The sequence below is a fragment of the Squalius cephalus genome (genome assembly GCF_949319135.1).
Source record: "Squalius cephalus genome assembly, chromosome: 17".
Lineage (NCBI taxonomy): Eukaryota > Metazoa > Chordata > Actinopteri > Cypriniformes > Leuciscidae > Squalius > Squalius cephalus.
The window spans coordinates 6,141,699-6,168,060 of record NC_137138.1 but is presented as its reverse complement, the minus strand read 5'-3'; the positions used below and the strand labels follow the sequence as shown (position 1 = coordinate 6,168,060).

General features: G+C 37.9%; 1 protein-coding gene across 1 annotated transcript in view; it reads right to left on the bottom strand.

Annotated features, from left to right (window-relative positions):
- col27a1a (collagen, type XXVII, alpha 1a) overlaps positions 1–19,200 on the bottom strand; it is a 65,063-nt gene extending 45,863 nt beyond the window's left edge. The window contains exons 1-7 of the mRNA XM_079846706.1: positions 18,772–19,200; positions 13,619–13,686; positions 10,094–11,691; positions 5,042–5,095; positions 2,152–2,205; positions 1,235–1,288; positions 1,013–1,066 (exon numbers count right to left, since the gene is read on the bottom strand). Of these exons, the coding sequence (XP_079702832.1) occupies positions 1,013–1,066; positions 1,235–1,288; positions 2,152–2,205; positions 5,042–5,095; positions 10,094–11,691; positions 13,619–13,686; positions 18,772–18,824 (1,935 nt within the window). The 5' untranslated portion in view covers positions 18,825–19,200. The remainder of the gene's footprint in view (positions 1–1,012; positions 1,067–1,234; positions 1,289–2,151; positions 2,206–5,041; positions 5,096–10,093; positions 11,692–13,618; positions 13,687–18,771) is intronic.
- Positions 19,201–26,362: the final 7,162 nt, after the last annotated feature.

Genomic DNA, 26,362 nt, shown 5'->3' with positions numbered 1-26,362 from the left:
ATCCACTTTGATGCACTTCAAAAGATGAGGACTCGCGCTGGAATTGATACTGAAAACCCGACGCCATTGTTACTGTTCGTATCACTGTGTATCAAGCACTGAGGAAGAGCCTGAGCTGAAATGTAGAAACGGTAATAGGCGTTTTATTTGTGACACGCTTTAAGCATTCGACCAATCACAACAGACTGGGCCGTCTGACCAATCAGAGCAAAGTAAGTATGCGGAAAGGAGGGGTTTGAAGAGACTAAATCATTGAATAAACTGTTTTCAGAGGAAATGTATGTGTTTTTTGTCCTTGGTTGCATGTAAACCTATTGTAGGTGACCTTCAAAACAAAATCAGGAACCTTTAAAATAGCATAATAGGGGCACTTATTGACTGTGATCTTGAATCAAACACCCACACGATCTTATTCCTAAATGACAATGATTTGATGTAAACCTTTGACAAGTAAGATCACAAACAGCAAGCATTCAAATCTGCCGCTGACCCAGAGAGAGCAGTTGTCATGTTTTTTTCAACCACACAGTATCATTATTTCTGAGTTACAATAATTCAAATTATAACATAAGTTCTGGAATAAAAGTTTACAGTTTGGATATAAACAATGATGTCTAAGGTAGCGATCAAAATAGAGTAAATCACCTTTTTTAAAGCAACTTATCAATTACCTTGTTACGCCAGTAGGTGGCGTCAAGTGACTTAAAAAAATGATTTGTCATTGAATCATTAATTCAAGAGATTAGGTCAAAAACGCTGATTCATCCAGTGATGAGACGAGTGAAGTCTTTATGAGTCATTGAATCATTCATTCAATCATTTAAAAAAAACATTTTTTTTAAATAGACTGTAGTAACTAACATTTTCTCAGAGCCTCTAGCAATTTACATGTTGTTTGTTTTGGAATCGTGTGAGAATCGTGATCTCTATTTTAACGGAATTTTTTGGGGGGATTTTTTGATTCTCAATTCATCCAGAATCACGCAGCTCTAGGAGTTTCAGAATATCTTACCTTCCGGCCTTCCATCCCGACTAAACCAACAGGACCAAGCAGACCAACGTCTCCCTATAAACACAGACAAGCAAACATGAGGCACAAACACTCAGATGCTGCTCCAACTCTTCTTGTGTGTCTGTTAGGTTGACAAAGATCCTTATTCTCATTAAGAACAATATTTTGACTGTTACTAACATCGAGGAATGTGTATCAGAACAAGTGAATGTGTTTTCTCACTTTATCTCCTTTTGGTGCTTTTCCAGGTGAGAGTCCAGGGTCTCCTTTTTTCCCCTGAGAGAAAGAATGACAGAGAAACAAGAGACTGAGTGTGATAGCTAGAGTTTAAATCGTACGATGATAATGTCAGTGGTATTTCATCACCTACCAGGCCCAGTCGCTTAGAGAAGCAACAGCACACCTCTTAGCAAACAACACTGAAGATGCTAATCAGATCAAAACAAGGCAGGACTGTTTTGATCTTTATACATTATTACAGCAGTTAAGGGTTTATGTGTGCATGTACATGTGTGTGTCACAGACAGAAAGAGAGAGAGAACGATGTGGGAAGTTTGACTCCAAGCCGTTACACCTTAACCAAGAGTGTCTTCAAAGGCTGCTTGAAATAATTAAACACAGAAAGCAGAGAGCATGCAATTGCACAAACACCCTGCTGAGCTGCGCGGCTGTTTACCACCTTTGTTGTATTTACAGGGATGAAGGGGGCTGACCAATCACACACCAGGACATCACACGCACACCTAACTTGGAGGCATGTTTAGTGGTCTTGGTTTATTGCCCCTCTTTAATACTACAACTACACTTCATCCTCGCTCTTTTCTATATCTTGGGAAAGACTTTCCACTACCTGCTGGGCTTCTCTTGAGTTCAAATAAATCAAAGTGTGTGTGTGTGTGTGTGTGTGTGTGTGTGTGTGTGTGTGTGTGTGTGTGTGTGTGTGTGTGTGTGTGTGTGTGTGTGTTCATGTGTGTGTATGTTCATGTGTGTGTATGTTCATGTGTATGACTGTTTCCAAAACCTTGTCTGGGTTTTGTATGCAGGCCAATAGTACCAGCAGGTGGTGCGGTGATGAACATAACAGAAGGATGAACAGAGCAAGATGAGCAGATTATCTGATGATAAATGTTGTTTTTTACCTTCAACCCTGGAAGACCGGGTAGACCTGGCTTGCCGTGTGGTCCTGGGGGTCCCTGCAGGAAATAACATACATACAACATACACATTAAGAATGAATAATTAATCAAAACTGAAAAGCATTTAATAGGTCACCTACTGTAAAAAAGGAAAGCTGACCACAGATGCAAATGGGTGCTATAGTAATGGCGATCGTGAGAATGCAATTGCCTTATAATGCATATAATTAATCTTGCCTAGCTAGACACTTTTGTGTTTATATACTTGCATACTTGAGTATGCTTGTGTATTCCTCTGTTCCAGATGCAGTGAATAGATCTGAGATGGTTTCTGCCGATTCTTAGCATTTAACTTTGACCCTGACCTTGTTCTGATAGCACTTCTTTTAAACAACTTCCCGCTTGAGGTCAGAGGTCACAGTGAGTGTCAAGGTCAGTGGGTGTTATTGGAGGGAAACAGTCCATAAGAAAGCCCAACAGATTGAGTGATACCATGCATAAAGTCAAAAACAATGCATGTGTGTAAAAAACACATAAAGCCGAGCAAATGTGTGTGTGTTTGGGGGGGGGGGGGTTGGGGGGGGCGGGGGTTGTATTAGGCTGTTTGATATATTGTATATTGATAAAACATCAAATATTATTATTCTGTAGCTGATATAAAATTTTACTCTGTGTGACAGACTCATGAGAATTAACAGAGCCAAAGTCTCTGATCTGCACCCAGACAAGCAATAAAATATGATTCACTGTCACAAAATAGTTTATTCAAACTGTTTGCATCAATGAACTCGTTCAAAACACTCAAAATGTTCATTAAAGTCCCTGTGTGGCTTTTTTTACACTTACATTTTTTGTAATTTTTTTTTAAAAAAAGTAAAAATGTACTATTTATTGATATATATTAGGAGTTAATATGTAATGATTATAATATATATACTACCGTTTAAAAGTTTGGGGTCAGAATGATTTCTGAAGGATCATGTGACACTGCAGACATGTGACACTGAAGTAATGATGCTGAAAACACAGCTTTGATCACAGGAATAAATTACATTTTAAAATATATTCGAATAGAAAACAGGATTGAATTGTAATAATATTTCACATTACTGTTTTTACTGTATTTTTAATTATAAATGCAGCCTTGGTGAGCATGAGAGACTTACTGACATTACTGACATCAAACTTAAAATCTTACTGACATTAAAACTTTTGAAAGGTATATATATATATATATATATATCAGAGGTTTGTACTAAGAGGAAGCAAAGATTGCAAAGAAAGCGCAAATAATGTAGGCTGACTTTAATGAAAGTCTTCTTTGTTCTAACAAGCAAACACACTCACACACACAAATAACACACATTTAACATGAAAAGAGTGCAGGCTGAACAAGGCCTAGCAGTCAGACTTTATAACACATGCTCTGAAATACTTCACACCAGCACAAACACACACAACAGAGAGTGACCTCACGGCGGTCCTTTGACGTACGGACACTACATGTTGACTACAGTTGCTAAAACAACACATCGCACCCATGTGATCCTGTCAACAAAGGTCAGAGTTCAAGGTAAGTTTAGTGGGTCTATGGGCTCTCTGTGTTTGATTTTGCTACAAGATTCTTCACAAGTACTCTTTATTCAAAGGGATAGAACACCCAAAAATGTAAAATCATCTATTATCTGTGTATTAAATATGTGAGATGATCTACATGCTAAATTTTAAAGGGATACTCCACTTTTTTTTGGAAATAGGCTCATTTTACAACTCCCCCAGAGTTAAAAAGTTGAGTTTTACCGTTTTCGAATCCATTCAGCCGAGTTTCTGATATTTAGAAGAATATCAGTAACCAGACAGTTTCTGGTCTCATTGACTTCCATAGTATATTTTTTTTCCTACTATGGAAGTCAATGAGACCAGAAACTGTCTGGTTACTGATATTCTTCTAAATATCAGAAACTCGGCTGAATGGATTCGAAAACGGTAAAACTCAACTGTTTAACTCTGGGGGAGTTGTAAAATGAGCCTATTTCCAAAAAAAGTGGAGTATCCCTTTAATCCCCAAAAATGAAATTTCTGTCATCATTTACTCTCATGTCATTTCAAACCAATAAGACTCATCTTTGAAACATAAATATTTGTTTTGAATGAAATCTGATATTTCTGTCCCTCCATTGAAAGTCTATTCACCAAAAATGATTGCACTTCAAAACAAAGACCGTAAAATAATCCATATGAACTGAGCCGTTTAATCCAAGTTGTCTTTATATGATGAGCAGATTTAATTTAGGGCGTTTATTCACATATAAATATTGATCAGCGAACATAAGCAGAAGCTCAACCGTACTTGCTTGATGTGTGAGAATGAACCTCATTGGAAGATTTAAAGCGTCAACGTTTTGGGTGAATAGACTTTCAATAGAGATACAGAAATCCGATTTCATTAAAAATATCTTTATTTGTGTTCCAAAGATGAACAAAAGTCTTATGCACATAGGTGTAGTAAACCATGACAAAAATAATAATTTTTGGGTGAACTATCCCTTTAATACTGTAAAAACTAGGTGCAATTGTAGTTGTGATTTCGTAACTTCGTTAAAAACACACAAATGACAAAACAGAGTAAGAAAGCTGAAATAATTGAGTGCGAAAGTTAGTGTGACAGACGGATCCGGAGGGGCGGTTTGTATATTGTTCTGAGGTCAGATTGACCTGCTGACCAGACAAAACCCAGACACTCGCACTAAAAAAGCACCAATAAAACACAAATACATTAGGGCGAACAGTGTGTGAGAGATTTTATAAGGCACTGCATTTTACAAACTTCCTGTTTATATCTGAGGTCGAAGGTCAGTAGCTTTTTTAGTCTAACACACACATGCACACTCACCCGAGGTCCTCTCGTCCCTGGCTGCCCTGGTTTCCCCGGAGGTCCCGGAATTCCCTACCAAACACAAGAGCGTACTTATGAATCGCTGCATAGGTGTGCTAATAGAGCTGCAAGGCCCTGCTTAAAAACTAAACACAGCAAAGAGGAAACAGGAAGTCATTTGAAGGAATTTCCTTTTTCTGATAATGAGCTACAGACTTACAGAAGACCTGTAGATCCTGTATCCCACTGTGTGTGTGTATGCGTATATTATGTGCGTTTATGAAAACATCCCTGTGGTCCTTTTCTGTAGCTAAGAAGTTATGTACCAATCCCACAATCCTACAGTTCTCCCCTATTCTTAGTATGGCAGCATTAAAACAAGAACATAAAAATCTATCAAACTGTCCATTTTGGTGAATCGGTACAAAACACTGATTCAATGATTTGTTTGGGAAATAATATTTTGTCAAATATATCATATTTATAAAATAAAAAAAAACAAATTTAGTAATATAAAATATTAATACAAATAAATATTCAATTATAAAATTATATTTATAAAATAAGCAATATTTTATTGCTTATTATATATAAATGTAATAATATATACTTTTTTATAAATAAACATTTTATTTATTAATATAAATTATTTATTTATTTACAAAAAAATTATAAATATTTATATTCATAAAATATTAAAAAATGTATATATTATCATTTTATTTCTATAAACCATAAAATAATTACAATTTTATAAAATATTTTCTAAATATGCATATAAAAAAATAAGGTTATTTTTAAACAACAACAATAATAATAATAAATAAAAATTTAAACAATATTTTATTTTTTACTATATTTTATTTATTGATATAAATGATCTGTTCTGTACAATAAAAAAAAATTGTCTTCATAATATTTTAACCAAACATGGGTCGCGAATGCAGTTTAATGTAGATTTGTACTGTATTTCAATATATTAGTTAAACATTTAGTTTAGTTAAACATTCTTAATCTACTTGGCAACAATGGCTATCTGGTCCAAAAGGTGGTTCCTCCTACTGAATAAAAAACATCTATGTAAGGCGCCATTTCAGAGCAATAATATGCTGTTGTACATATCAAATATCATCAAATGGCCAAAAACATCAGGATTCTTCCGGTAATCTCTCCCAGCTCTATCGCTCAACCAGTATCATATGAATCAACATAGTTACTGAAACAGAGGATCGGCTAGGTTCTCCACCTCCACCCCCCAGAGCAGTGCCACGCGGCACGGGATGAAAGACTTCCATTGAGCGCGGCTCTCACAGAAGATGAGTGTGTGAGCTTGTGTGTGTTTATGTTAAGAATCTCAGAGCTCTAGAACTATGGCTCTGTTGATGGAGGAGGGGGGATGGTGCTTTCTCACCCACATACATGTACACAGCCCCCCACCAATCACGCACCGCCAAAGTCCTCAATGAACACTGAGATACTACCATGATGCAACACTGCGGTTTGTGTTCAAAATAGCATACTACTCTAATTTCTATTTCCATATATAATGCAATACACTCAACTTCCATTCCTAGGAAACTGAATAAATATGAATTAATAAAAGCAGCAGTACTTAATTGACACATTTTAAGATACTTTTAGATTAAAAATGCAAAGGAGGAGCTCAAACGTTGGGATTCTGTTTAATGAAGCTTGTGCTCCAGACTGTCGAGGATCCGCTCAGGACCGTTTGTCGATGCTGTTGATTACAGGTAATAATGTTGTAAATGATGTTCAGTTTTGCCTGTATATGTTTTTTTGACGGTTTTACGGTTTCAGCTAAAAATCTTCTTTACATTACTATTGAAGAAAATAAGTCACCTACTACTTGTATGACCTGAATGTGAATACATTAGCAAATTTTCATTTTTGGCTGAATTTTCCCTTTAACTCAATTTAAAAATATTAAAAACATTTTTATTAACTGAAATGGTGAATGAATGAATGAATGAATGAATGAATGAATGAATGAATGAATGAATGAATAAATATTTATTTATTTATTCATTCACCATTTCAGTTAATAAAAATGTTTTTAATATTTTTAAATTAAGTATATGTATATATACATATATACATATACATATACATATACATACATATATATATATATATATATATATATATATATATATATATATATATATATATATATATATATATATATATATATATATACTGTATATATGTATATAGGGGGATATGTAAATTTATATTTATATAAAATATAAATATTAGATGAAATGTTGCCTTGGCTACGAGTTAATAACTTTGAGAAATAACTTCAAGTTGAAGCACTCAAATTACTAACCAGATAAAAAAATTAAAAAATAAATTGAAATAAAAATAAATTCAACCTAAATAGTAATATTACAACAACAACAAAAAAATGACAAAAGCACATAACAAAATTACACTAAAATCAAACTCAAAATATTCTTATCAATAAAGACATTTCATATGTTTCATATAATTAAAAAAAAATTAGTAGACAGTAAAAAGTACATACTGCACAGTATTTAGTTAGCCGTAGCATTTCATTCTAATCAAAGCTAGTTTGATGCTAGCAGTGTTTTGTACGGGTTATTGTATATTTAAGTAGCGCTAAAGATAGAAGCTACAGCTCATTATGTTTGAGTAAAGCGTGTACTGCAGCTGTAAATAATTGCAGACTAAGAGCACGTGTGCATGTGTAATTCCTGGAGTTTTAGTCAAGTACCTGGAGAACGCATCTTTATGGTGGATGATGGGGGCTTTTGGGTAATTATCCTGTGGTAATAACAGGGAACATTCTCTTGGGTGCTACACACACACATACCTGTGAGCCTCCACCAAATTACACAAGCACACACAATGTGATTGCCTAAGGGTTGGAGGTAACCACAGCGATGTGCAGACATAAACACACACAAGTTAAAATGGGTCATTGTTCAAGATGTGGGCCATTTTGTCAAGTTTAGTCAGCTTTTTAGGAAAATGCCCTCTAGAGTGTCTGAGCATCACAGACTTCTCTTTGAACATCCTTGTTAACTGAACCGTTCCCAGAAGATTTGCCTTACATCACTATTTTCTCCCCATGTTGCTCCTAGAAACGTTGCTGCTTCAGAACCTTAAAGACGTCAAAGTCCTACTGTTTAAATACGGCTGACTCGCATTTAACACAGGACCTGCAATAACTCACTTATCCTTATTTGTTTTTGGGTCACAGGTTAGGTGGTTCCTTTTAAAATTTAGTCTCTTAAACTCTTGGTTTAAGAGTTTTCAATTCATTTGATTGAAATCCCATGCCTAGTTTTCCATGCATGGAACAGGACTCCGTGCTTGTAAAGTTCTGTGCGAGTGTCTGGGTGACTGATAAAATGTTGACCACTTCCCCTAACCTTTGACCCAGCTTTAAAAGCACATCGCTCAACGGCTTTCAAACACAAAGTGAGTCAAATGTCTGTACGAGCTACATGGGCATCATCAACATCTCAACACATTTTGACGCTAAATTGATGCTGTTTATACTAAATATACTAAAACTGCAAGCAATACTGAGCTGTTTACATCTCTTAGAAAGCATTCGAGCCACCTGGAAACTGGAGACCAGTGTCCAAACCAATATAAATCCACACACAAAAAATATCTTTTTCTATTTGTACCACCATTAAAGTAATTTTAAGGTGTAAAACGTCTATCTGGACAATAAATTATATGATATTTGAATATATAAAATATATGAAAATACACTACTGTGCCAAAGTTTGGGGTCAGTACTTTTTTCTTTTCTTATTTTTTAATTTTTTATTAATTTTTACATTCAGAAACTGCATTAAATTGATCAAAAGTGACAGTAAATACATTTATAATGTTACAAAAGATTTATATTTCAAATAAAGCTGTTCTTTTGAACAGGAATAAATTACATTTTAAAATATACAAAAATAGTTAACAGTTATTTATTTTACAATTTTATAATATTTCACAATTTTTACTGTATTTTTGATCAAAGGCTGCCTTGGTGAGCATAAGAGACTTTTTTTTAATTTATTTTTTTATGACAAAAACATTTAAAAATCTTACCGACCCCAAACTTTTGAACGATAGTGTACTGTATAAATACAGTTATTATTGCTGCAAGTAAAAATGGCACCTCGTTGAACAATATGCACACTGCCCCTTAACCAGGCTTAACCAGGCGTGACAAGGGATAAAAGCTATCTCTTATTTGTTAAAGCTAGGGTGTGCAGTTTCAGAGAGAATCAGATCCCACCCTCCCTTCAGAGCGTCTCCAAATCCACGCCTCCTTCAAAACACATGAACACACACAGCAGAGTCTGCAAAGAGACGGCGTTAAATTACCTCATGTCTCAAAGCACGTAACACTACAATAATAATGAACGAAAACAACTTGGAGAGCTCTATCTTGTACGACCTGACTGCAGCAGAATCATTTCGGCATGGATAGTGCTGCCATTACAGGTTGCTATCGTAGTTTTGGTTCAGGGGAAACTGTAAAAGGCGGATGCTGCTTGTTTGTGGCGCTCAGTGACTGTCTGTCTACAATGCATCCTCATGAAACACGCTGATGGCGTGTAATGTCCTGAGCAGCTATAATCATGACCAGCAATAGGACATATAGTCAGTTAGTTGCTATTTGTATCGTACCATGCTAGACAGCCCCGCTTGCAGGGAAATTTCATTGGTCAAAGATCTTGCTCCAGATTTAACATCAAATACGTTCTCATTGGATGTTACTGTGTCATGCAGCATTTTCGCTTTCAGTGCGGAGAGACAAAATACTTGAGGGTAACTTCTGAAATTTTTATAAGAAAAGTAGGATTATGTGATATTGCAAAACAAAATGTCCTCTCTTCTGTATATCTTCATGTGTGTCACTATAGGTGGAATATTTATAAACATTTATGTCTGCTTATGTGCCCATTTTTACCTACAATCTCAAATGTGACATATGATGCACTATCAAGACTTTATCAAACACAAGCCACGGCCCTGATAACACACACACACACAATGCGGCTCTCCTACCATTTTCCCAGGATCTCCTTTTTGTCCTGGCGGTCCAACCAGAAGTGAAAAGTATGTCGGCTCCACCTCAAAGCTCTGGAAATCGTCGAAAGCTGGGAGAGTCACAGTTTGGACGGTAAACCCTAGAGTGCGTGGTGTGACGTAATGTATTTTAGGTTTGTCAGGACTGACTTTGGGAGTTTTTGATGGTTTGTTTGTTGCAGCGGTGGTGAACGAAGTGGATTTGGGTGTTGGGAGGCTCTTATTGGGTGAGGGGTTTGGGGCAAGGGTGGATTTTAGGGTTGGTAGTGTGGTGTAGGGCTTGGATTTGGGCTGGAGTGGCATTTTGTTGGTTGGCGAGGGTCTTTTGGAGGTGGTCGGTTCTGGGTCTAACAATTTTAAATTGTTTTTTTGTTTCTTGTTAGGATTGATAGGTTGAGCACCAGTAAAAGTATTCTTCGTAGCGTTGATCTTGGTGGGCTTTGGCGCAAGAGTTGGCTTCTTTACCGTGGGTTTTACAGCTGTTGGTTTGGAAGGTTTGGGTGGCGTAGTTTTGGGTCCAGTTGTTTTTGAACTTCCAAGTTTGGAAGAGGTTGGTTTAGCAATTGTGGGCTTTGGTTCAGAAGACTTTGTCGCGCTAAATTTGGGAGATATTTTTCCTGGAGTGGGTTTGGATCCAGCTGGTTTTGTGGGGGTAAGCCAGACAGCAGGTTTTGAGGCAGTCGGCTTAGGTGTCCTGAGAGTAGGTTTGGGGGTGACAGAATTTAAATATTCCCTAGATAAAGGAGGTTCAAGTCCTGTTCGCATCAAGGAAAGGGGTGGAGGTGTGGTAGAGGAAGGCTTGGGTCGTACACCATCGTTCATTCTCGCAGCAGAAGACCCTACTGCACCATTTATGGATGTCCAAAGGAAATTAGTGGGAGTGAAAGTGAAAGTGCGATTAGGTGGTAATGTGTGGGCCAATAGTGGTGGGGCGTGTCGGGATGGGAGGGGAAGTAGAGCGGGAGGCGCTGGCCTGTAGGTGTCATTTTCTCTGCACTGCCTACGGATGGCGCTGCAATAATTCTGCTGGGCTTGTGCCGAGGGCACCACATCAAACTGACAAACCGCCCCCTCAAAGGGTCCCGCACCCGGAAGCAAAGCGCTGTTGCCGCCCAAGCGGAATGTTCCACGAGGATTCAGACGTTCGGGAAGTATGGGGAGTTTCTGCGTAACTCCACCGTTGCTCTCCGAGCAGGGGGAGTGTAGGGTCACTGATCGCCCATTAAGAACGAAGGCTAGATGATGCCAGCGTCCGTCATGGAGGTTGTACGGGAAGACCGCGGCATTCCCAGGGCCGGCGTGAACCGTTAGCTTGCCGGGCGAAATTTCCAGCCCGAGCTGAATCTTTTTCCCAGATAGGACGGAGAAGAGAAATGCTGAGTTTAAGCGGTGAGATCGGACGCTCAGGATAATAGTGCAGTTCCAGAAGAGTTCTGGTGGGAACACAGAGCGTGTCGCAGTGGTAACTCGTGCCCGTGTCGTGAGGATGACTCCAGAGCGGAGGGAGATGACGCCAGCGGGAACGGCGCGAGAACCGAGCTCAGCACGCAGAGCCAACCGCTGCAACACGTCCACATCTGCAACATAAACCCAAACACACCTTAATACACACATATTCACAGTTATACATATATAAATATAATTATATATACATATATTATGGTTCTATACACCGTGCAAGGTTTGAGAAAGTAGAGACCAGCTTAGTGCAAGTGACAAGGAGTAAAAAAATAGGATGGCATTTAGATGGCTAACACATATGAACACATTATTAACGCTATAAAACTTTCATTTTGATTTCATGACATCTTTAGGAGGTCCATTGCTCCCTATTACATCATTTTAATGTGCTAATTCAGTTTTGTGCCATGTGTGTTAAATTCCAGGCGGAAAACATCCTTTGGGCTAAAAAAGCAGCAGCAAGTTAACAGCTGCATGTCTGTATCTGATGCCAAAACTCTAGTGCTAAAAACTGGCTTTTGACAAGGAAATTTTGTGCACTTATCACAGTGAACTTGTGTGTGTGTGTGTGTGTGTTTAACTTGGGTCAGGGTTGGCTTCACAAGGCCAGGACAGAGCCAAACGTATGAGAACAACGCCAGGAACTACTTCACACAATAGTACACTTTCTGAATGATGCTTTTTAATTACCTAAATGAGCAACTGTTTGTGTTTCACACCCATAAAACTGTGAAGGACTATCAATGGTTTTGGGACCGGGCATGTTCCTGTGGTGTCATCAGCCAATCTCTTTTGTCATGAAGTCATTTTTAGGTGGCTCCAGAGTAATTAGTCAAACATTGCAGAAATCAAATTGTGCATTTCCAAGAAGCATCCTAGAAACTTGACCAATGCATCTGATTTCAGTGAGTGTGCACATACAAATTGGGTAAAATAGCACATTTATTAATTAGACATTATTTCATTGCTTTGCAGTATTAAAAAATATTATCAAATCAATAGCTTTCTTGAATGGATACAATTTTAGCTGAGCTTGTCACTATTCATTTCGAGATTGATTAAACCATGATAACAGTACATGTCATGGTTTGGGTTTTGTTTCTTGTTCTTGTCATTGTCATGTTTCTGTGTCTATTGCTGAAAAGCCTCATGTGTCTTGTCATTGGTTAATCGTCTGATCATTGTTCACAGGAGTTCCTTGTCTTGTAATTAGTCTGTGTATTTAAGCCCTCATGTTTGCCCTGTGTCTTCGATCAGGTCTGTCCAGGTCTTTGTCCAGGTTCTTGTTTTGAGTTTGATTATGTTTTTGAAGTAAAGTTGCATTTGGGTTCTCTACCAGCTTGCCTCCAGTGAATTCATTACAGTACATGTGATGTTTCCTCATAATTCTGCCAAATTTAGGTGTCTTAGGATGCAGCATAAACATTATGTGACATGCACCATGAAAACTTTCATCTGAGATTTTGAACAGTCAACAGAAAGTTTAATATAAATATACATACACACACACTCAATGAACTCTCATTGCTGTCCGTGTGAACGGATCTTAAAGTCTGTGATCTCCGGTTGATTCTGTAGATTTATCATAACATTATTCCCAGGCCTTTTCATATGCGTGTTACTGTTGAGTTCGGCATGAATCAGCAGTCAAGAGGGAACATGATGTCATTTTTTCTATAAAAAAGACGCACTCACACACACTCATTCATGTAAAAGGAGTTATAGGACATGCTTTACTGGGGAAAAGTGTTCAGAACTGAGCAATGTTTGGCAGAAGAAAAGGTAAAAGTCGGGTAAGGAAACTCATACGTATGTGAGAGAGAGAGTGTTTGTGTTTCATGAATCAGGGTATTAAGTTTAATGTTGTAAAACTTTCCAAACTTAGTGGAAAGTGTGTAAGAACATGAAACTTTATTATTGTGCAATAATTCAGTGGCCTCAAAAATCTAGTTTTAACCTCATTTCCCCCCCTAATTTTTAACCACCATTTCAATGCAATCACACACAAACAAATGTTGCATGTTTATATCTTTCACATCTTACCTTCAAAGAGTACTTGGGTGAATCCAAAAGAAGTACAATAAAGTAGAATACACAGAAGAAGAGCTCTCCTAGAGACACAGAGAGAGAAAGACACAGTTACTCATTTGAATTTCCACTATTTTGTGGGTTGAATGTTGAATCAGACCTTTACATAACAGAAGCCACTTGTCAAAACATCATCATTACAATGGAGGTACACATTTCAGGCTTCTTGCACTGGCCTCGACCCAAACAAGTGGAAAATTTTACTGGCAAAACCATCATTCCGGAGTGAGTGGAGTAAACCATCAACCTGATGGATGATGCCAGCCGGTTAAATGTATTTCCATGTTTATAGAGAATGAAAACATTGTGTGTGTTTTTAGTTTCTTTTCTTTCATTTGGGAAATGGTCAAAATATGCATATAAACGTATACATAAGAAGTACATCAAGTCACTTTAAAGGGATAGTTCACCTAAAAATGAAAATTCTGTCATTAATTACTCCCGCTCATGTCGTTCCAAACCCGTAAGACTTTCGTTCATCTTCGGAACACAAAAATATATATTTTTGATAAAATCTTTCATTGACAGCTAAGCAACTACCACTTTGACAATTCAAAAAGTTCATAAAGAGATCGTAAAACTAATCCATATGAATGGAGCGGTTTAGTCCACATTTTCTGAAGGGACACAATCACTTTATATGATGAACAGATTGAATTTAGGCTTTTATTCACTCCATCTTTGAAATGCCTCTCGGTCAACTATTTCAATCATGCAAGTACAGCTCTTTGTATCTCTTTGGATGGGGAAACATCAGATTCTCCAAAGCTTACGATTAAATTCCATTTGAAATCTTCAATGAAATCTGACAAAAACTCTCATAAATTTTGTTCCAAAACACTCAAATCAGGACAAAAAAATGCATTTTTCAGGCTGAACCAGCCAATGCGAGTGTGCAGTCATAAGCTGCCGTCTCAGAACATTGACCGTTTCTAAAGCAACCGGCGCGTCTAACGGCAGCTGAGATGACTTTACCAAAACTTTCCAATTATCAAAAAAACCTTGCAAAAATGTATCATGGTTTCCACAAAAATATTCAGCAGCACAACTGTTAAACATTGATAATAATATGACTGATTAAGTTGGTTTCTGAAGATGATGCGACACTGAAGACACATTTAAAATTACATTTTAAGATATATTCAAATAGAAAAGTTATTTTAAACTGTAAAAACATTTAACAATATTACAGTTTTTACGGCATTTTATTTTTTTATCAAGAAACGTGAGCATAAGAAAACAAACTTTCAAAAACATTAAACAATCTTTTCAACCCCTAACTTTTTAAAAGTAGTATACAGTATAGTATTTATTAGATGTGCTAAATATTACATTTAACAGTGTTTAACTGAATGTCAGATGACGGCAAAGGTAATCAAAAATATATATATAATCCTTACAGATAACCCCTGAAACATCGGCTTACCTTAGCAAACAACACTAATACTACAGTGAAAACTGTTAGACTTTATGTGTGACGATTCCACAAAGGAACCTCAGATGTAGTTTTTTGCCAGACTGACCCTGTTGAACTTTGACCTTTGCACCCTAACCTCTGATTTCACAGGCACATGAAAGAGGAAGTGACCCACAGGGGAAGGATTTCAATTATGATTGGCAGGGTAGACGGAGCGCTCCAAACCCCCACTGTGTATGCGGACATGTATGCGGAGTGTGTGTGTGCGCCTTCGCCTGACAGCTGCTTTAAACATTACCTGGTGACCACAAAACACACACACTTTTATCTATCATGCACAAACACGCGGCCCTAGACTCCCCCAGGATCCCCGTACCTGAGTCAGGAAGTGAAGCGTCTCGCCGCAGAGTTTCTCAGCCAATCAGAACGGCAGAAACACCGGCCAGTCTGACCTCACAGTTAGTAAGCCACCACAAACAGATGAGTGAGAAACAGCGTGTGTGTGTCGCAGCTGAATGTGCTCTTTCTATTGTGTGTGTGTGTGTGTGTGTTCACTGCAGAGAATTACTCATGGATGTGTCAAGCATCTCGAGTCCCATAAACACTGTGAGTGAATATTTGTATAATGCAATAACAGAAATCTTATCTATCTCGTTTAAAGTTTTGATTTTTTTTAAGGAAAATGCATGGGAACATGTGTTAAACTGAGCTGAAGGATTCACATCTCTAATAACTAAAGTCAAAGCAGATTTAGAAGAAAAAGTGAATATGAATGTGCAAGTTTGGGGACAAACTTGACAGCAGAAGTAAGGAAAATCAGACAAAACCATTTTGAGACATCCAAGGACGTTGCCAGTTGGGAAAATTACAAAATAAAATAAATACTCATTAAAATTAGCTTATATAAGATCATTAGAAGTCTATGGTATGTCCTCATTTAAAGTAAAAGTGAGTGTGTGTAGTGTCAATAGCGTATTTAACTCAAGTGTCCCTTTTCCAGGCCTAGTTATTTAGTGAGTGGAATTTTTTTCAATGGTAGCAACCACACATGTACACACAAATGTGTAAACTCACACACACTAACACACACTGTGTACACAGACGACTAAAAAGACCCATCCTTGCATACAACAACCCTTCTCTTTCTCTCTTTTACTTCAGTAATAGAAGAGTGGAAAATTCCTTCTGTTCGGCACACAGTGATGGACATTGATGAGGAAGAACATGACCCCTGCTCTACAACACCATCTTTATCCAATTCACTCTTCCCTTTTAGGCACAAAATACATGTTTGTGTTAAAATCTGGAGGTATATAAGTGTATATGAAGAACACACTCTCACAGAGAGTATCCAAAATCATTATATTCCTGTCCGGTCTGAAGTTAGTGTTATGTTATGTAGGGCGCACCCTGGTGGACAGTGGCGGAAGTGCAAGGTATCCGGTTACGGGTATCACCGGCATCAAAAACAAACAAACGAACAGCGGTTCGAGGGCTCAGATCAGACCGCACAAGATGCACTAAAGCAGAGGTACCATAAACATAGGTATGAAACGGATAGTTGATTGGTCAATTCAGCGTTTCAGCAGTGCTAAATATACATAATACAGCCATGAAGGGAAACACCTGTTCACCAGCTACTGTAGGCCTATATATCACTGCGCACCTCAGTTACACCTAAGGGACTACATCTTTTAGCGGAAGCGCCGCAATTGCTTAATCAAATAACGTTTTATGGAAATGTGTGTCCTTAGCTATGATATGACGTCTACAATTGAACAGCATTAGCACACTACAGTTTCTATTCACTTTCAGATTTGCTTGGAAGTGGTTCAAATGGTTCATTTCCAAGATTTATTCATGGCCCTATAGTTTCGTTTTTTAATCTTTTAATTTAAGGGACTTTTTTCTTGCTTTCCTGCCCCAGTTACGTGCAATGCATTTGGGTAGCTATCATAAAATATGTGGTTTACTGGTTGTCAGAATGGTATTTATAACACACACCATAAACAACCATAGGCTACATGCAAAGTCACAGAAAGCACACTTTAAACTCTTCACTGCTCTGAAAATATGTTGGCCTATGTGCAACTATTGAGTATTTTATACCTGATTAAACATTTGCTTGTTGTATTTTTGACATAGGCTACACACTGGCGAACGTTCTATAGATTGTTACATAAAACATTCCTGGAATGTTATAAATGGGAATATTGCTGAATAACCTCTATAGTCAAGTACAAGTTAAAGCACATTTCATTCTTGGTTTACATGATGCAAGAAATGTCATTACATCTAGGCCTAGTTGTTCTGCTATTCTAAGACCTGAACAGGTTATTCATTCATTCACTGTAAAAAAAACGTTGCTGCCTACAATTTTTAAGTAGCCTACAATCAACTTGGATTTTTCAGTCATTTCAACTTAAATTACATTAAACTGACTTTTAAAAAAATGAGTTTAATTTTGTATAACTTATATGTTGTCATAACTTATTGATCATATAATTTTCATCCATTCATTCATTCATTCATTCATTCATTCTTTCTTGACGCGTCCACTCGCATCACGGGCATCAGAGCCACAGTTGAAGGTGTGAGGAACGGAAGTCTTGTTTGTTTAGCGTCTCTGTGCGGTTTGACTGTGATGCCCAGTTGCAAATACACACGTACACACACAAACATACAAGCACACTGAGACTATTTTCAACAGACGGTTCCAAGAATTCCAAGTTTCCACGAACGCCTCGAATAGAACCTTGAGCGCGTTTCCCTAGAGCGCAAAAAATACCGGAAGCGATGACATTCGATTCCGTTAATCTTGAGGCGAAATAAACCGATAATGATTCTGAATCTACAGCATGATCTTTGTAGTCCAATTCAACGAATCACTATACGAGCCGGTTCTCCAAAGTGAACCAAAACACTTGAATCTGTCTGAAGTGGTTACTGAATTACCGGTAATAGGAATGAATCGCTAATCATTGTTGGACTCGTAATGAAACAAAAACCGACAGGTTGTTAATATGACAACATGCAGGGTTAATTCAGGATAATTGGGACATTTTCCCAGTCACCTCATGACATAAAGTGTCCCTATAAACATACACTCAATTAGACTACTGGGGTTTCACCGAATGAATGAATGAAATGTTATTTATTTGTTTTAATATTAAAAACCAATTATTGGAACAATATTAAATGGATCCATAAAGGAACAATAAAAGACAATAAAAATAGCGAGAATGCGTCGTATGTAAACGGCCCTTTCCTAGAGTTAGAAATGAACCCAAAGACCTCATCCACAGTCAAGACCACATGCACTATGCCAATGCGCAAAAGTTGTGTATTAAACTGACCTTGGAGTTCTTGGACCTCTTCAGAAACCTATGCTGCCTGCGCGTAATGATGGTAAAGAGCTGGCTCGAGCACATCTCTGCTGGTACACCTGGACCCTTTCAGTTAAAGATCGGGTTCTGTTCAGTTCTGAACGCTGGCCAAGTAACACAGGTAAAGCGGCGCGCGAACAAGCACCCATTCACCCGGCACCAACACACACAAACCAGCGCGCCCTGCGCAAACATCCAGTCACCAAGCGCTCTTTGTCTCCGGTGTAACCGGGTAACGGAGGTGCCCGACCTGCATGACTGACCCGTTAAGTAGGTACCTGGTATAAGGTAAAACTGAGACTTACTTTGCCACCAGACGAGAGGTTCTGCGGACTCTCCTTCGGGTCGCTAAATTCATTTGTATTCATTTGTCCCGGCAGTCAAAATCCTGATCCGTTAATCTGCGTGACTGCGTCGCTGCCCGAGAGCGCGAGCCGTCGTCTCATGCATCGGATAAACCGTTGTGCGGAATGAGCACGATCTCCCACCGGTCTGCTGCGCGCGACACCACCATAAATCCCTCCCGTGGAGCGACGGGAATAATCCGCGGGCGATTCTGTCCGGTCCTGCCCGGGTGCTGTAGGCATTTATGCCGGGTTGGCAACAGCTACAGCAGCTACTGGATGTTTGGTGCTTGGGGGGTTTGAGGAGTCAGGAGTGGAAGTTTCATCCTTTTTCCTTTTTTAAATAGCAGTTTGGAGAGCAGCTGTGGCGAGCGCCGGGTGTCGGGTTACACAGCAGCCGTACATACGCCCCTTGTGGGAGGGCACACCGGGGCACCTCGGCCCCTGCCAAGGTTAGGATACCAATGGGCTTTTCACACTTCAAGATGTTAACCCAGGGTTAATTTTAAGGCAGGACTAACGCTGGATTGTCTTGTTCCAGGTTTCAAAATTGTTTTATATTTCATAATTGTTTTACACTGCAGACAAAAACATTTTTTTTTATTTTTATTTTTTTTATGCACTGGTCAATTTGAGATTTTGGGCTTTTCATATTGTGTTGTTTCAGACTAGTGGAAAGCAAGCATCTAAAAAACAGTTTTAAGTGTTTATTTTATTGCACTTTATCTATCTGCACCATTAGATTTCCATTGCAATATATATCTTTAAAGGCCATTTCTCAAAATTAGTTTTTTTTTTTCTTATTCACTAAGCCAGAAATCTCCACTTCAGTAGCTCTTATATACACCAAACTTTACAGTTTTATTATATATTCTGATATTCATTACAGAGGGTTGGTTCATATGTAGTTTGCCTGATTTTATTCCTAAAAATATTTTCTGATTTAATGTCAACAAAATGAAACAAGAATTTTGTTATCAATCATCCATATATATACTGATATCTATTAGTTAATGTTTTACCCTATTCACCTCGGATTTCTTGCCGTAAAGACTATTAATATTGTCTTCAAACCCAGGTTAGAAGAAAATATTATTGATTTGACTGACCTGACGCTATTGAATGAGAACAAAACTTGAACTGAATTGAGCTGGGAAATGACACTATTGTCTTCTGTAGAGCTTCTTTATTGCTGAATTGAATTTGTTTTAATAATTAATAAAAAAATAAAAAATGAATTTTGCATTGTTTTTACATGCTGTTCCCTAGATAATGATAGTGGAAATATTCAATAGCTTTTTGTGTCTATAAAATGACCTTCAAAAATAAACCAACTCTGACAAATATTCACTGGAGTAAAAAAATATGACAACTTAGCCCCAGTCCCCTATTTAGGCAAATAAATAAATAAATAAAACAGATTTGACAAGTACAACATGCAAAAGACGTGACTGTTATTGCCATGTAAATCCACTAATAAATACAATTTCTTCACTTCAGTTAACATATCTGCAGTCATGCTTTGATATTTAGAAGTCAACATGAAATCAAATATAGCCTGTACAAGTTCCTAGTTTTTATATTCTTTCATCAAAATGTAATAACTTGCTGTCACTGAGAGTTTTAATTTTCACAGTCACCTGCTTCTCCCCTCCAACCACCTGTAATAGAAACAACTTTCACATTATATTAAAGTAAAATATTTTGAGGACGCTATTTTTACTGACTCAGATGCTGAAACTAAACAGCATGTGAATTCCTGTGACTACAAATCTCATGAATATTTAATTAGACAATCATTGAGGGAGTTTATGATTGGATGCCTGGTGTTAAACAGCTTGACTAAAGCCAGGTGCACACTACGATTTTGGCAATGATTTGGCCGTCTGAGACTAATTTTTGTGAATCCTAAAAGATTCCTCTGATCACGGGCCAAAATCTGAAGTCTTTAATTAGTTTGACATGTTTGCTGACAGCCGATTATTGAGCATTGCATTGAAATTTGACCTCAGACAAAACTGTAGCAGTGTCAGAAGTTTTGAGGCGCAGTCCTGCTGTGTGGCTTCTCTTACTACGACAACAGTCAAATCAAACCAATAGGAGTGCAGAACCGGATGATGCAATTAGAGAGACAACAACAAACCACCATTTTCTCCACACACGTCTTTGTTTTTTCCCCTTTTTTTTCAAGAAAAGCCATGATCAAAATGAATGCTAGAGATTGTTTTTGTTTGCTAGCCACCATTTGTATCCCGCATGTGAATGCAGCTCACAGTCACTGAACGAACGTGTCTCAGCTTTATTAAACTCTGGACAAATCTTCTTGCATGTGTTTGTTTTTAACGCGTCTCTACTGCTGTACAGTCTGACATTAATGACAACAGATATCCTACAGTAGCCGCGTTTCCATTACCCCTCAAATTGCGCAAATTGAAATTGCGAACTGAGAATATACCCAATGGAAACACGTCAATTTCGCAAAAACTCCCATTTATCGCAAAAAAAGATTTTACGCTCGCATGAGGTGGTTTTTCAGGCAATTCGAAAAAGAAATATTTCGCAAAACTGCAATGGAAACAGTTTTTGCACATTTACAGGTCACCTGACGTAGATGACGCGGTGTGTTTGGACAGAATACGAGACAGAGTTCTTTATTATATTCATAAAAGACAGAAGAATTACAGGAATACTGGATTCTAAACCTCAAAGAAATGCCACAATCAAGACCTCAAAGCAGATATGAGTGAGAAACACCCAGAAACACCTCATATGTGCCGCTCACAAGTACGAGTCTTTCCTTGCCATTAATGTTTGGAAAACACACATCCGTCTTCTTTGATTAATAATAATGGCCAGTGCGGTGGATGAGATACACATAAACCTACCAACGTCCATTGCTATGATTTTTGTAATGACTTATCGCGAGAGGAAAAAATGACGTTGTAGTCGCATAACATCGGTTAATGGAAACGGCGTCATTTCGCAATCGTTTTTTGTCGATCGCAAAAGTCGCAAAAGTTTTGCGCAAATCTGTAATGGAAACGCGCCTAGTGTGACTTGGCTTACAGCGGGGATCATGTTCATACAGTCTGAAAAGCAACAGTTGTAAAGGACTATTGTATTTCTGTCATGACAACTCTGAGTGTTTGGCATGGTAACGGGTATAACAATGTTAATATATTTAGTCTTGGTGGAACAGATCTGCTACGCTGCTGCTGTTATTGCTGCGTAAAACACTGACAGCCAATCAGAATTCATTACACTTTAAAGAGCTCAAGCATTTAAGAGCAAGTAAGACATCCCGCTGCTGCTGTACATGAATTACCCATAGCAGAACTATACAGGTGGAGCTGGGGAAGGTGGAGGGTTTCTGAAAGTATTTGAAGGTTGAGCAGCGAGATCATTGGCTGATGATACAGCCGGAAACAATCAGCTGTGCCCTTAGAGAATGACGTAACTGCAAGCCGGCTGAGTTCAGGACCTATTAGCCTGTGAGAGTTTCATGACAGAACTTTATATATCGTACAGTGTCAACCCGGCTTTACACTACTGTAGGATTATGTTGCTCTGATTCTAAACCTTTAGGATAGCGATGCTAACTTCTGGAGCAGGGCTTTATAACCTATAGGATTAACACTCTTAAAAATAAAGGTTCTTTATAGCCATCGATGGTTCCATGAAGAACCTGTAACATCCATTGAACTTTTCTATTGTACAAAAGGTTCTTTATAGTGGAAAAAGGTTCTTTAGATTTTTAAAATGTGCTTCACACTAAGAAATTCTTTTTACTTCACTGAAATGTTCTTTTGGGAAACCAAAATGGTTCTCATATGGCATCACTAAAGTTGTATTTTCTCCTGTTGATGTCCTGGCTGATACCTGCAGATCTCTGAAACCTGCTCTGTACTAAATGATTTGAGCATGAAGAAAAACAGCAAACATTTAAAGCACTCTGAGTTTCTCTATGGCTTGTTCAGAGGTGAAACAGGTCTGAAAAGTTACTGCGTACAGCATTTCCTCTAATTATGTGCATTTTGGATGCGTAACCACTACCTTAACCTGACAATTTGCCATGGATATTTAGCAGCGTGAATTTAAATCGCTGTAAAGATACAGATTCTGATCTAAATATGGGCCCTACGCCCAGGCAAGCACGTCCCACCCTGTAAACGCGTGTATATTTAAGTATACATTTCTACTGTACCGCACATGCACTCTTGGCCATCAGCAAGAGTGTGTTTTTTCCCTCCATCAATCACTTGACATTCTTTCATCTTCATGCTTGATGTCAGCATCAGTTAGCGTTTGGTTGTGTATGGCACTAATAGATCATGCGGACACAGAAAACAGGCAGAGATGAGGCCACACACCTGGATACGGTCATCACACAGGCTTCAGAACGAGGGTTTTGCACAGATTTACAGTAGGATAGAAGCACCACACGGATCACATTAATCCAAAGACATGAAATCAGTGCGGCTGGGTTTAGCAGAGCATATAAAATATTGCAACATAAAACACCTAAGCAGAACACAGTTAAGTCAACATGAAATTAAATTTGAGTTGTTAGTACATATCAAAGTAAAAAAATGTTTCTATTTGTAATCTTTCATCAAAATGCAATAAAGATCTGACATGCAGCCGACATCACGAAGGTGGGGAAAATAACATTAACCAACAGCCAAAAATCTGTTAAACATCATCTTAATAACTGTCGTAGGTAATGCAGTCTTTCTAAAATTAACATTAACGTTAATGTAATGAAGGTTATAGCAATAACAGCAAAAAAGAAGTATTATTTGGGAGATGCTACAGGAACCTGACGTGTGTGTGTGTATATATATATATATATATATATATATATATATATATATATATATATATATATATATATATATATATATATATATATAAAAAAAAAACAATGAATGAAAAACAAATTAACAAATTAATTCAAGCAAACCTCAAGCTGTTTCATCAAAAGCAGAAGATGAAATACAGATTACTTTACTGAAATGAAGCGGAAATGAACTGATTTGGCTTCTTTCCTGTGTTTTTGTCCAATCTGTCATTACTGTGGCACGAGTGTTGCTTTTGTATTCAATCATCAGTTATTCATGTATCAGAGAATGTTAAGAACACGTCCACAAATCAGACTAAGTTTTCCTACTAATCCTCTTTATGAACTAATCCATCATCTCACACGAGCTGTTTCTCAGAGCTCTGGCTCTATAGAACCTATATCACCACAGTTCAAAGGTCACTGGACTGCTTCTTCCAGGCTCAAACATGACTGGAATACAACTATACTGATACTGCATATACTGTGAAGTATACTGCCATTCAAAAACTTGGGGATAGTAAGAAATTAATACTTTTATTCAGCAAGGACAATGGTGTGATAAAACAAATGCATTTATGTTAAAAAAAAATGTCTATTTCAAATATTACACAATATTACTCTTTTTAACGGTATTTTTGATCAAATATATGCAGCCTCGGTGAGCATAAGAGACTTTCTTTAGTGTGTAATGTTGCTGTTTGAGCATGAAAAAGGTCCGCAAAGTTACAAAGCTCTTCCAAAGGGGGTAAAGGCCCATTCACACCAAGGACGATAACTATAAGGATAGTGATAAAGAGAAAAACGATATCATTGGAATCACTTTCAGAACGATTTTTTTCCAGCTGATGAACGATAAAAATATTACCAGCCAATCAGATTCCATTCCACCTTTAAAGAGCTTGAGCATTTACATTTTTACATTTTTATGCATTTGGCAGATGCTTTTATCCAAAGCGACTTACATTGCATTTCAAGGTACACATTTTACATTCTTATCAGTTCTTGTTTACATTCTTATTTAAAGTGGCAGATGACAAACCTGCAGCAAGCGCTTAGAATAAACAGAACGTTATCGTTTGTTGCTGTGGACACTAATATAGTTATCATTATGGTTATCTATCTTCATAGTTATCATTCTTGGTGCGAACGGGCCTTTATTCTCTATATCAGTGTCACTGTTTCTTGAACTCCCTGAAACGCCTCCATTGTAGTCTTGAGTGTTCTTCAGAGAACAAACATGTCACAATATTCTCATTTAAATAATTCCCGCCCAAGGCATACGCAGAATAAAGGGGCGGGGCCTGGTTGAGTTAAGCGGTTGACCAATCACAACACACTGATCCAGCTGACCAATCAGAGCACATTGTGCTTTACTGAAGCAGGGGCTTCATAGAGACAGGAACTAAACAGAGCGTTACTGACAGACTGAGACGAGAGGAGCTGCAACAACGTAAAATATATGAAAAATAATGTATTTTTTAAACATTCAAGCATGAAAACCTATTCTAGTAGACCCCCGCAAAAATCAAGACTTTGAAAAAAGGTATAATAGGCCCCATTTAAATTGTAACTAATATTGTGCAAAAGTGGTGTAGACTAGAAACTGCTGTCCACACACCCTCTGCCTCAGGCTACACACACTTTGAAGGCAGATACATATACCCTGTCGTACAAGACACTTACTTTGTGTCTCTAAATTATGTGCTTTAAACTTTAGTTCCTCCTCCTGTGTTTCAGTCAGGGTTTTATTCAGTGTTGCACTAAAATTACAGCTTAGCTTGTGTGTATCATTGTGTTTATGTGTGTGTGTGTGTGTGTGTGTGTGTGTGTGTGTGTGTGTGTGTGTGTGTGTGTGTGTGTGTGTGTGTGTGTGTGTGTGTGTTTAGTGTACCACCCAGACTGCTTTGATTATACTCATGTTGACCCAAAGCTTTAATTACAGTCCAAACCAAATGATCCCAACACTCCACAAATAACCCAGCCAAGACCAGATCAAACGCTCACAGAGCTCACACACCATCATTAAGGAGGACACGCCCCTAAGTCTGCCGTGCCACGCCCTGAGCCAATCGCAGAGCGGCTCGAGTCGATCTACAGGGCTATGAAGAAAAGAAAACATAAAATAACTCATAACACTCACTGAATTACAAATGATGGAAAATCTTTTCCACAAACGACCAAATAATGATCCATACTCAGCAAAAAGCGGCCTCAAATGGCCCCAAGCTTCTCAATCATCTAAATTCAATCAACTAATGATAAATTTGACCATTTCAAGTGTTTTGAAATCTTTGTAAATTCAATATGTGCAAAAACAAAGTTATTTACAGTGAGCGAGAGAGAAATAATTGATAGTCAGTGGTGTTTGCCCATGCAAAAAAGTAATAGCTTGCCTTAGTAAACACCACTAATGAGTAAGTTAATAAATGAAAGGCGGCAGCAGGAAACGGCGTGTTGACCTCAGCTTTGGTCAGTTATCTCTTCACAATGGATTTTTGTGTATACTGTGTTTTATCAGCTGTTCTGTGTTTCAGTGCTGACCACAGACCATCAGGATAATAGTGGTATAAATGATATAAATTGGTCTGGCAGATGCTTTGCTAGTATTCTTATAGTACTGAACACAAATAGATCATTCAGTGGGTTCAGTAGCAGCTCCTCCTGCAGATTAATGGCTTGATTAAAGCACACAGCAAAATCAATGAGTGC